Source organism: Hylobates moloch, unplaced genomic scaffold (assembly GCF_009828535.3).
Source record: "Hylobates moloch isolate HMO894 unplaced genomic scaffold, HMol_V3 SCAFFOLD_58, whole genome shotgun sequence".
In the NCBI taxonomy this organism is placed as follows: Eukaryota; Metazoa; Chordata; class Mammalia; order Primates; family Hylobatidae; genus Hylobates; species Hylobates moloch.
In genome coordinates this window covers 309242-321721 of record NW_026652333.1, presented here as the reverse complement: position 1 = coordinate 321721, position 12480 = coordinate 309242, and the positions used below count along the sequence as shown (strand labels likewise).

General features: G+C 39.8%; 1 protein-coding gene across 1 annotated transcript in view; it reads left to right on the top strand.

Moving 5' to 3' along the window:
- Nucleotides 1-12480, top strand: part of LOC116463753 (unconventional myosin-Ie) — a 231182-nt gene that overhangs the window by 127560 nt on the left and 91142 nt on the right. The window contains exon 5 of the mRNA XM_032147009.2: nt 8148-8235. Within this exon, the coding sequence (XP_032002900.1) occupies nt 8148-8235 (88 nt within the window). The remainder of the gene's footprint in view (nt 1-8147; nt 8236-12480) is intronic.

Sequence of the window (12480 nt, the reverse complement as noted above, 5' to 3'; positions counted from 1 at the left end):
CTCTTTTTCGAGTGCTTGCTTTGCATCCTTTTATCATTTTTCATCTTTACGTCAGCCTAGCAAACTAGGTATTGCTATCCCCCACTTTGGCAGATCAAGAAACTGAGTCTCAAAGAGGTAATGAAACTGTTAATATCTTGCATTTGAAATGTGACAAAGTTGTGCTCCCAGCCAGAGCTGCCTGCCTCCGGTACAGCAGTCTTTATACTTTTCTCTGCTGTTTTGAGCCAGCAGGTGTTAGGTTAACTGGTTAATAATCCATTACCACTTTCACTCACGAGGTACAGTGGAAAGCCCTCTGGGGTGAGTCATAGGGTAGACTCTATTCTTTCTGTCTAAGGCGTGTGTGACCCCTGCAAGCGTCAGTTACTTCGTCTATAAAATGGGAATTCATACCTTAAATGAATGTAAAGAAAGTGTAATGAGGAAATATACATGGAAGACGTTTTTTAACTCTTGTAGAGTAATGTAAAAGATCTGCTAGTAACATTAAAAGGAATTTCAGAGCTGGGAAGTAGCTGGGCTGGGACTCAAACTTGGTCTTCATACTCAACATTGGGTTCCTCTCACTGCATCAGGCTGGGCCAAGATGAGCATTGCCATGTCGCCATCCATGTTCTTGGCAGACTAGGTGAAAATTTTGTTTGCTTGACAACACCAATTAACTAGGTACTTGTCTGGGGTTGGGAAGAAATAACAGCTGTTGGTCTTATTCACACTTTCCTCAATCTGTTAAGGAATGAATTTGTCTTATTTACCCAGTGGTTTCAGCGTGGCTGTTTTTGTCTTTTATACCATTAGCCATGGCATGTATTTGAGAATTAGGTTTTTAGTGTAATTCTAAAGTCCGATGGAGGACCCCTCTCTCCATGGCCCTGGAACCTCCCAGATGTGCTTCACCTCCGACTTGTTTCTGTTCCAGATCTAGTAGGGCTGCCAGGAAGGGGAGTCTGTGAATTGAGCCATTGGAGAAGACTGTCCAGGACCTTCTTTGATGTGGTTTCTCATTCTCACAGAATTATTTTGTCTTGTGATCACAGTGATGTAGGCTATTTGTTTTTTGTTAGTTCCAACTCTGCGTGAAATAATAAATGTTGTTGGCAGAAGGCTTGCTTAAATGGGTGTGTATCAGTAAAGACTCAGGAGTAGCTAAAAGTTTGCTAATACTATGAACTGTGCTGTTCAGTGGGTTCCTTTGGGAAACCTTGTTGATCTTTGTTGACTAGTCAACCCATATGAGGATCTTAAAGGTTTACCTTCCTCTGAGCAGTAGAGCTCTGGCCCCTGACACAGCCTCTCTCACCTCCTTTTCTAGCTCTGCCACTCACTAGCTAAGTGTCCTTCAGCAAGTTGCTTACCTTTTCTCACTTCAAATAATGGAGATAATAAAAGCACCTACCTCACAGGGCTCTTATGCGGATCAAGTGATTGACACATGTAAAGCACTTATAACAGTCTCTGACATGCATGATACACACAGTGAACACATTCTACCTACAATTATCATAGCCACAATATTTCAGTGTGTTCCTTTCAAGCCTCCTTTGGAATTGATGTTATTTCTCATTGTCTGGACTATATTTTAGTAGATGAACAACTGTGTTCATCTTTTATAACTCTAGAATTACAAAAATTGGTTTTTAAAAAACTATCCCTATATTTTTAATCCTTGGGTTATACCTTTTGAAATAAGAGTTGTGTTCAATACTGTATCTCTGTATATTTGAAAAAAACAAAGCAGGGTCTAATTAAATAAGTCTAATGGGAATTTCCATTGTCTTGTTTGTCTCCCTGACACATTGACACAGTTGATCCCGACTCCGTTGGCCCCATGAAGCCACATGCATCTTCTTGCTTCTCTGTGTGCCTCTCTGACTTTTCTGTCTTGTTCTCTGTGTTTGCCATGTTTTTTGCCCTTTACAGCTTTAAAGAGTTCAGGCATTAAATTTTGTAGGATGACTTCAGGCTGAGTCTACCCATTTCCTCGTGACCAGGTTCAGGTCATGCATGGACTACCATAGAAACAATGCAGGGCTCTTGATCACCTGGTTCCATAGGCATCTGCTAGGTTTCTTCTCATTAAATTAACTGTATTTTCTTTTAGGATGTGTATTTTGTGGGGATATATTCTCCAATTATGACAACATCCTTCTCCACATTAAACCTCCACCTACCAGCCTTAGCATCCATTAATGACTCCTGGTCACCTGTATGATGGCTACCAAATGGTGATGATTTGTTTCCATCATTCCTTCTACATTTATTAGTTGGCATTCCACTGTGTGGAAGAGCTTTCCCTTCTCTCCTATTTATTGATTGACTCATTTACTTTCTTACGGCAGTATGGAATTATGGCTTCCTATTTTATTCAAAGGATCGTAATCCATTATTATCATTACTTATTTTGATTTGGCCAGTGGGAACCCCTTCCAGCTGGCTCTTATATGCTTGACACGTCCACACCAGTCACTGCACATTTCCTTACCTTTTGGCACAGTTATATCTTCCACGCCCAGTTTGAATTTTCTCCGCTCCAGCCCTGGCATTGGTCATTTCCCAAAGCAGCCCTGGTTCCTTTTATTGGAGAATAGTATTCAGAGACCAACGAAAATTGTGTCAATTTTGAAAAACTAAGTAAATAATATATCAGTTGTTCTGTATAGGTAAAGGCAAGTTCATCTGTATGCTGCCTTGAGAAAATGGAAGTCTAGAGTCTGTATAAAATGTAGCACAAAATGGCACAGGCCAGAACCCTTCGTGCATCCACAAACCTGAACCCAAGGTCACTGTCTTGGATCCCTGCACTGCCTTCCAGCTCCACTCCTTACCCCTCCCAGCTTCCCACATCACAATCAAGGCCTATTATTTATTTACCTGTTTATTTTATTTTATTTTATTTTTTAGAGACAGGATCTCACTTTGTTACCCAGGCTGGAGTGCAGTAGCTCAACAATAGCTCACTGCAGCCTCAACCTCTTGGACTGAAACGATCCTCCCACATCAGCCTGCAAAGTAACTAGGACCACAGGAGCACACTACTACACCCAGCTAATTATTTTTAATTGTTGTTATTTAAAATTTTTTATTTTTATTTTTGTTTATTTACCTATTTGTTTTTGAGATGGAGTCTTGCTCTGTCACCCAGGCTGGAGTGCAGTGGTGCAGTCTCAGCTCACTGCAACCTCTGCCCCCTAGGTTCAAGTGATTCTCATCTCTCGGATCTCTTGAGCAGCTAGGACTACAGGCACGTGCCGCCACGCCTGGCTAATTTTTTTGTATTTTCACTAGAGACGGGGTTTTACCATGTCAGCCAGGCTGCTCTTGAACTCCTGACTTAAGGTGATCCACCCGCCTTGGCCTCCCAAAGTGCTGGGATTATAGACGTGAGCCACTGCACCCAGCCAATTGTTTTTATTTTTATTTGTTTTTTTATTATTATTATTATTATTGTTTCTTTTGTGTTTTGGGGTTTTGTTTTTGTTCTTTTTACGAAACGAGATCTTGCTGTTTGCTAAGGCTGGTTCTCCAACTCCTTTGGCCTCCCCACATTGTTGAGATTACAGGTGTGAGCCACTGTCTCCTCAAGTCCTGTTTAACTACCCATGATTCCCTTCATATGTACCCCACAGAATTTTTGCCTCTTATGTGTGACTCAGGCTTCATCCCAACCCGTAACATGTGTACACACAAGTACACATACACACACGCAACCCACCTGGCTAATTTGATTGTCCTTGTGGAGATGTAACTAGTTGTGACTTCGTTTAGGAATCTTCTGATCAGGGATAGCTGCCACCCCCAAATGCCTAAAACCATACCGACATCTCCGCTGTGTTATTAATAGCCTTTGTATACTCGACTTCCGTATGAGACAGTGAGTGAGCTCTTCTCCGACAGGAGCCACATCTCATTCTGGCCTTTGGCTTAACACACTGGGGCAGAGGGGGGTGTTAGACAATGTGTGTTGCATGAACAAAAGTTGACATCATTTTTGTTTTAAGTGTTTGTCCTTTTTAAACCACAAACAAAAAGTTGGAAAAGTGATATTTCAATTACATTGATTCAGCCAGTTACAAGGGAACACCAGTTCCTGTGGTACAGACCCAGGAGAGAGATTTTTAGATCAGAAATGGCGGATGGGAGCCATTGGTGAGTTGTCCAACAGTGGTAACAGCTGATCCTACTTATTTTATGGAATATCTCAAAAAAATCAAAATAAAAAAGAACTGAAATATTTTTACATTTGCTGAATAAGTTGAAGTGAATAGAAAATACTATTGACTTTTAAGTGAGGAATAACCTTTCTCAGAAAAATAATTATGGCCCTTGGATTATACCATTGTAAATGGCTTTTTCCCCAGAACATTCTTTCCATTTCGTTGATATTTTACCATATGTTTCCACTTCTATAGTTAGTACACAGACCCCCCCACACGCACAGACACACACTATACAATACTTCCTATTTGAATTAATATTTCCTATAAAGTCTGTTATGACTTTGATTTAAAATTGCTTGGCTTGTTCCCAGCTGGCTGTACAAGAACTAGGGAGTTTGTTAGAAATTCCTATTCCTAGACTCTGTCCCTGGAGACTGGGATCCAGCAGGTCAGAAGACATGCCCAGACATGGGCAATTAAAAAGTACTCTGGTGATTCTGATAGACTGCCAGATTTGGGAACTACTGGGATATTTTCCTAATTTCTAGAGTATTTGTGTGTGTGTGTCCATTTTATAAGTCAATTAAATTAGGACGGGTTGCCTGGAAGCATAAACAAAGCAAATTGCTCTACAATAACTGCTGTGAGATGCAAAGTAAATAATCTGGGATGTATTATTTTGTCTAAGACCTTCACTTTCTTTTAACTTGGGTTTTAGTTCTGGAGAAGAAACAGTATTTTCTCATCCCAAACAGGCCAGCATGATTATGGTTGTATATACTGTAAGTTTCAAGTCATTCTGTAACATTCCACTATTGTACCATATTTTGACCAAATCACCAGGCTCTGATCAATAAAAATTCTTCTTAAGTGTCTGTAAATTGAAACCAAGTAATGAAAATTCCGATCAATGTTTAGTGAGAACTAATCATTTTAAGTCTCCTGGAAAAGATCACAGTTGCTGAGAATGCAGATATCCTATTTTTGGAACTGGTATACTTATTTTAATATATTAAAAGAGCTACTTTCCATTATTATTACTTTCTTTTGTTTCCAACAAAAGAGACAAAAGATTTCATGTCTGAATACAGTATTAACCAAAGACACAGTGGGGGGATTACTAGGATTACTGTCCTTTTATAATTCTTTTTTAAATTTAATAAATTCCCCTTTATATATATTATTTTATAATTCTAATAGGGTTTGCTCACACTTGCTCTCTCTCTCTCTCTTTCCCAGCTTGTTCTAATGAAGTTTAAATGTGACAGTGTAAACTTAAGGAAAATATACATACTCATGGTGATATATAGGAAGTTGAATAATAATAATGTAATGAAATTGATCATTAGTGATTATTGTGAGGTGTGATCCCTCCCTTTTCTCTGGAAAAGCTGTTTTAAAAAATATGAAATACACAAATTTCAAAAAATCTAAAAAATATATTATTATTATTATTATTATTTTTTGAGACAGAGTTTCATTCTTGTTGCCCATGATGGAGTGCAGTGGCTCAATCTCGGCTCACTGCAACCTCTGCCTCCTGGGTTCAAGAGATTCTCCTGCCTCAGCCTCCCGAGTAGCTGGGATTACAGGCACCTGCCACCACGCCCAGCTGATTTTTGTATTTTTAGTGGAGATGGGGATTCACTATGTTGGCCAGGCTGGTCTTGAACTTCTGACGTCAAGTGATCCGTCCACCTTAGGCATGAGCCACTGTACCTGCCATAAAAATCTAAAAAAAGTCGAAAATTATGAGAAAGCACATCAAAAGAAAAAAGAGCCAGGTGTCGTGGCTCACACCTGTAATCCCAGCACTTTGGGAGGCCAAGGCAGGCGGATCACCTGGGGTCAGGAGTTTGGGACCAGCCTGGCCAACATGGTGAAACTCCGTCTCTACTAAAAATTTAAAAATTAGCTAGGCATGGTGGTGTACCCCTGTAATCCCAGATATTTGGGAGGCTGAGGCAGGAGAATCATTTGAACCTAGGAGATAGAGATCGCAGTGAGCCGAGATTGTGCCACTGCACTCCAGCCTGGGTGACAAAGTGAGACTCCGTTTCAAAAAAACACAAAAAACCATTCCTATACCAGCCTCCTGACACGTCAGGAATATTTCTTTTTCCTTGTCGATTTGTTTTTGCCCATACATTATTTTCACATAGTTGTAAACTTGTTATAAATATAGTATCTTCTATTCACATTACCACTTAACTTAGGCTGCATTATCTCTATGTTGCTACATAGTCTTTGTAAGTACTTCAAATGCTTGTGCAGTATTATATTGGGTGGTTGTGCCATTGTAATCTTGGACTTTCCAATATTCTTGAATGTTTACATTGTTTACAACTTATAAAATGGAGTTTCATTGTTGCCAAAACATGTAATTCAAATGAGAGAGTGCATGTGTTGACCTTGGATCTAGTAAATACATCATCTGAGTATGTCAACCATTTGAAAAGATGATTTCCCCATGGAGTTGAATTTGCCCAACCTACTTACTGCCTGTGAGTAAGCATGTCTTCTGGGAGAGTGTGACACCTGTCCCAGGCTTGCTGGTTTTCTACTTGTTATTGTAGGTTACAAAATTTCAGTTTGGTTTTGTTATTCATGTGACCAGGAAGCCAGGAGCATAGCACTAGGATGGTGAGTGAATTGCATAGATGGGTTCAGACTTTTGAAGGTCATGAGCCCTGAACAGAGGATGGTTCCCGCCTCCCCGTAATTTCTTTAAAACCATATTATTAGTTCAAGGAAATTCAGCAAAGTTCTGAGTTTTGCTATATGGCCAGCTCAATTCCCTGTTCGTTTGTTTCTTTTGTTTTGTTTTGAAATGTAAAATTATTTCAAATTTCGGTTTCCTTTTGGGAATGGGAGTGTCACCTTGCTTGGTTGTTCCCTAAGCAAATGTTTTCTCTTTCCTTGAGTAACTCAGCAATCGATAACAATTAATCTGGGCTGGATATTCATAGAAGAACATTTGCTCTGCACCCTAAAATTTTTTATCGCAAAGCGCGGACAAAAATATTGTCCTATGAACTTGTAGCAGGCTGAATTTTTCATACTAACTCCCACCATCATTTTATATGACATGGGGTTCTTTAATTCTATCCTGGTAACACAAACGGTACCAATAGAAAGATGAAAAATCTGACTGACTTAAGCATGTTTTGAATTGAGGTCATTATCAATTCAGGGGGATTTTGAAGGAAGAATGGGGATTTTGAAGAGGAGACTATATATTATTAACAAAAGGCTCTCCCCATGCAGGAAGGCTACCCAGCGGAAGGTGGCCTTTGTTACTCAGGATGTGATTAATATTGCTTCAAGGTTTAATTTTAGAACTTCTAAAATAAGGAAGCTTGCATCAGTTCAAGGCACATGGTTTGAAACCTCAGAGTGCCCACTTTTTCTTTTCTTTTTTTAAATTACAAAAATAGCATATGCATTATAAAATGTTTGAAAACTAATGAATTAAAACAAGTTTCTCTAGTCTCTGCCTTGACCAAAGCCTTTGTTAATATTTTGTGGTAGTTCCAGTCTTTTTTTTTAAGAAAAAAAATTGTAATCATGTTTTGTATATAACTTGAATGACTTATTTTACTTAACATGATTTCATTTGCTTGTTTCCTGTGTTTACAGGCTTCATGTCAGTTGTAATTTATGCAGAATTCCACCGTTGTGATACTCCATAATTTTCCTAATCATATCCCCCATTATTGGGCATGTAAAATGCTTAATGGTCAGTGGTGTGCACAGTGGTAATTATCCACACCATGTTAATCCGGCTCACACGGGTCACATGGGCGACCTAATCCTGCTGTAACTTGCTTTTCTCTACTGGTATTGTACTTAAAAAAAAAAAAAAAAAAGAATTCTTTTCTGCCTGTTTTCTTTTTCTTTTTGTTTGTTTTGTGTGATGGGGGGGACAAGGAAGGGAGCTGGTCACAATCCACTTCTCAGGTGGGCACTTTGTCTGTCTTTCTTTAGTGGTGAAAGTGGTGCTGGAAAAACAGTGGCTGCCAAATATATCATGAGCTACATCTCCAGAGTGTCTGGAGGAGGGACCAAAGTCCAGGTGAGTGGGTAGTGGCCCATTATGATACCTTATGTGATGGGAAATGTAAGAGGCTCCATTTGCTGTTAGAAAAGAATTTTTCTTCCACAGAAAAGACACTGGTTCTTCTATAACTGTGAAACTTGAAATCTGGAGTGGAAAGGAATAGCATGTGTGTGTGTGTGTGTGTGTGTGTGTGTGTGTGTGTATTTTTTTTTTTTGAGACAGAGTCTTGCTCTGTTGCCCAGGCTGTAGTAGTGCAGTGGCACGATCTCGGCTCACCACAACCTCTGCTTCCTGGGTATAAGCGATTCTCCTGCCTCAGCCTCCTGAGTAGCTGGGATTACAGGCGTGCCCCACCATGCCCATCTAATTTTTGTATTTTTAGTAGAGACGGGGTTTCACTATGTTGGCCAGTCTGGTCTCAAACTCCTGACCTTGTGATCCACCCGCCTCGGACTCCCAAAGTGCTGGGATTAAGGAGTAGCATATTTTAAGGTAGATGTGCCTAATATATAATGAACTCCTACAAATCAATAAAAAGATCAGCAGCCCAAACGGAAAATAAACAAAGGACATGAAAGACGACTCATAGAAAAGGAAATATAAATTATTCGCAAAACATGAAAGTATGTTCACTATCATGATAAAAAGAAAAATGCAAATTAAAACTACATTAGAAAACTATTTTTTGCCTATCACATTGGCCAAAATCTTACCATGTTTTAAACACTTGATTGGTAGGAAGTAGGGACACAGTTGTTCTCATACATTGCTGGTAGGAGATGAACTAGTACGTTTTAATGAAGAACATTTCAGCAAAATCTATTAAACTTACACATATATGCCATTTGACTCAGCAGTTCTGCTGAAAAGAATTTATTCTTTAGATATGCTGAAATATATACAAAATAATACATGTATAAAGTTATCTCTGGCAATTTTGGTAATGCAAAAGACTGGAAACAACTTAAGTGTTCATCGCTAGGCAACTGGTGAAATAATTTGTGGTTCGTTATATAATAGAATATTATACAGCAATAAAAATGAGCCTTCATGTACTGACAGAGAATAGTCTCCAAGATGTATCATTAATTACAAAAGACAAGGTTCAGAACATTGTGTGTAATATATGCTGCCATTTGCGGGATCAAAAGAGAGTGTACATTTGTATTTGTTTGGGTTTGTATCGCATATCCCTCAAAGTATACACAAGAAACTGTCAACAACAGTTGTCTTGAGGGAGGTTGGGAGAAGGGCCTACCCTTCCTGTATACCCTTTAGAAACTTGCATGGTTTGAACTATGTGAACCACTTGCCAATTCAAGAAAGAGAAGGAAAAAAGAGATTAAAGAGTATAAAGGAAGTGTTAGGAAAGAGAAAAGATCCAGAGAATGAGGATACTCAAGAGATGAAAAATAAGATCAGCATTGGCAGGAATGAGTAAAGCCTACTCCCCAGAGCCATGGATGATGGTGATGGCGAGCTAAGGTCCATAAGGGGTAGCCCAAGCTTGGCGCTCATCAGCAGTATGCACCACTGGTGACAGAATTCCTTCCAAATATTAGTTTTTTAAATCAGAATTATTTAGTGTTATTGCCATGGTCAGCTGTAGACTTTCAAAAGTCTACAACACCAGGGAGCTGGCTATAAATGCAGATTCTTGGGCCCTACCCCAACCTACTACGTCCACATCTGCATTTTGACAAGATCCCCAGGTGATTCATGAATATTAAAGTTTGAGAAACACCAGGCTGTATTTCCATAACCTTGTTTGGGGTGGAGAAGTGGGTTAATTTTCCTTAAAATTCTCTTTATTGTGGTTCCTTTTTTTTTTTTTTTTTTTTTGAGATGGAGTCTCACTCTGTCACCCAGGCTGAAGTGCAGTGGCACAATCTCAGCTCACTGCAGCCTCCTGCTCCTGGGCTTATGCAATCCTTCCACCTCAACCTCCCAAGTAGCTGAGGCCACAAGTGTGTGCCACCATGCCTGGCTAATTTTTTTTTTTTTTTTTGGTAGGGACAGGGTTTCACCACATTGCGCAGACTGGTCTCAAACTCCTGAGCTCAAGCGATCCACCCACCTGGGCCTCCCAAAGAGCTGGGATTACAGGCGTGAGCCACCATGTCTGGCCGCTGTCTATTAATTAAATAGTGTTCTGTCATGTACTGGTAGATCAGAAAGCTTAAGGTAGAGCCAAACATTCCTCCTTTGGGTTTGTGGATCAACTCTTTCTATCTTTTGTTTGCTGGCCAGACGTGCCTATACCATTTAACAACAGCTTCTCTCAGGGAGAGAACAAAAGACAGCATCTTCTCTATCTCTTCCCTTCTTTAATTACAGACTTTAAAACTGAGAATATTTATGTATCTATCCATCCATCCCTCCATCCATGCATCCACCCATCCATGCATCCATCCATCCATCCATATCTATTCATCAGTGATCAGTGTTGTCTAACAGAATTTTGTGGCATGTGATGAGCACATCAGGGAAAAGAGAAAGAGCAAACTAAGGTTGCAGAGTGAAGGGTTCTTAAAGTGGCCTCTTCCTCTGAATGAAAGGAAGATGGAGAGCAGCTCTGTGCAATAGAAAGATGAAGCAAGCCATATGTGTAATTCTAAATTTTCTAGTAGCCATGTTAAAAGAAGTAAAAAGAGAAAAAGGAAATTACTTTTTAAAACAATATTATTTAACCCAATATGTAAAAAATGATTTTATTATATAATCTGTATAACAAAATTAATGAGAATTTTTTTTTTTGGTACTAAGTCTTTGAAATACAGTGTGTATTCTAGAGTTATACCTCAGTTGGGGTAGCTTATGGCTTCCATATTGGACAGTAAGGGCAGCTCTAGAACCTAGGTTCATGTGGTTCAGTCCACTTCCTTTTCTCTATTCCTGTGATTGTACTGGATCCTGAGAGGGCTGACATGGAGACAAGAATCCAGGATGCTGTTTTGCTGCCTTTTTTTTTTTTTTTAGACAGAGTCTCACTCTGTTGCCAGGCTGGAGTGCGGTGGTGCGATCTCAGCTCACTGCAACCTCTGTCTCCTGGGTTCAAGCGATTCTCCTGCCTCAGCCTCCTGAGTAGCTGGGACTACAGGCATGTGCCACTATGCCCAGCTAATTTTTGTATTTTTAGTAGAGACGGGGTTTCACCATGTTGGCCAGGATGATCTTGTTCTCTTGACCTCATGATCCACCCACCTTGGCTTCCCAAAGTGCTGGGATTACAGGCGTGAGCCACCGCGCCCGGCCAATGGGCTGCTCTTTTACCTCAGTTTGCTCTTTCTCTTTTCCCTAATATGCCCATCACATGCCACAAAATTCTATTGAACATCACTGATTGTTGATGAATACATGTGGACGGACGGATGGATGGATGGATGAACTGATAAAGATTCTCATTTTTAAAGTCTGTAATTTAAAAAGGGAAAAGATAGAAGAAGATTCTGTCTTTTGTTCTCTTCCTGAGAGAAGCTGAGTGTTGTTAAATGGTATAGGCATGTCTGGCCAGCAAAAAAAAGAAAGAGTTAATGAAATCCCCAAACTCAAAATAGATTTTACAAAGAAAAGCAGAGTTTATATAAATCCATGAGTTTTTAAAAGAGAGTAGGCAGGTTGGAAGTATGTTTCTAAGCTTTGAAACTGATCCATGAAAGGACCACCCAGAATTGCCCTTGGTGCCATGGCTAAGGATGATTCCCTAGTCAGAATGAAATCCCAGTTCTCATTTCTCATGGCAGTTTCTCTTCTGAATGTTCAGGCAGGTGCCTGTTACACCCTTTGTAACACTTTGGCTGTTACATAGTCAATTAGTAGTTAGTGCATTAATTTACTCCTCTTTGCCACACCCCTACGACCTAGTAGCCAGACTGCAGACAGTTAATGTTGATTTTTCTCTTCCTGTTTTCCTATGAGGACAATGATACAGAGCCCTTGGCTTGGAATTAGTCAGTAGCTAAAGAGCACAAGCCAGAAGACTTGTTATTTCTGGAACATGTTTAACCATAGCATGTGAATAATTAGAAGTACAAGGAATGACTCACTTGTTGAAAGACTTCTCCAACATCAAATTCTATCTATTGAGCTGTCTCGTGTCTATGGTGTGTTTTGCATACTTATGCATAGAACTGAGATGTTTGAAAAACAAATCCTTCCCCTCTAGGCCAGGACTTGTTCCACACGATCCACTGTTGACCCCTGCTTCTCAAAGTGTGTATCAATGCTGGCAAAACCAGCAACACCAGGGAGCTGGCTATA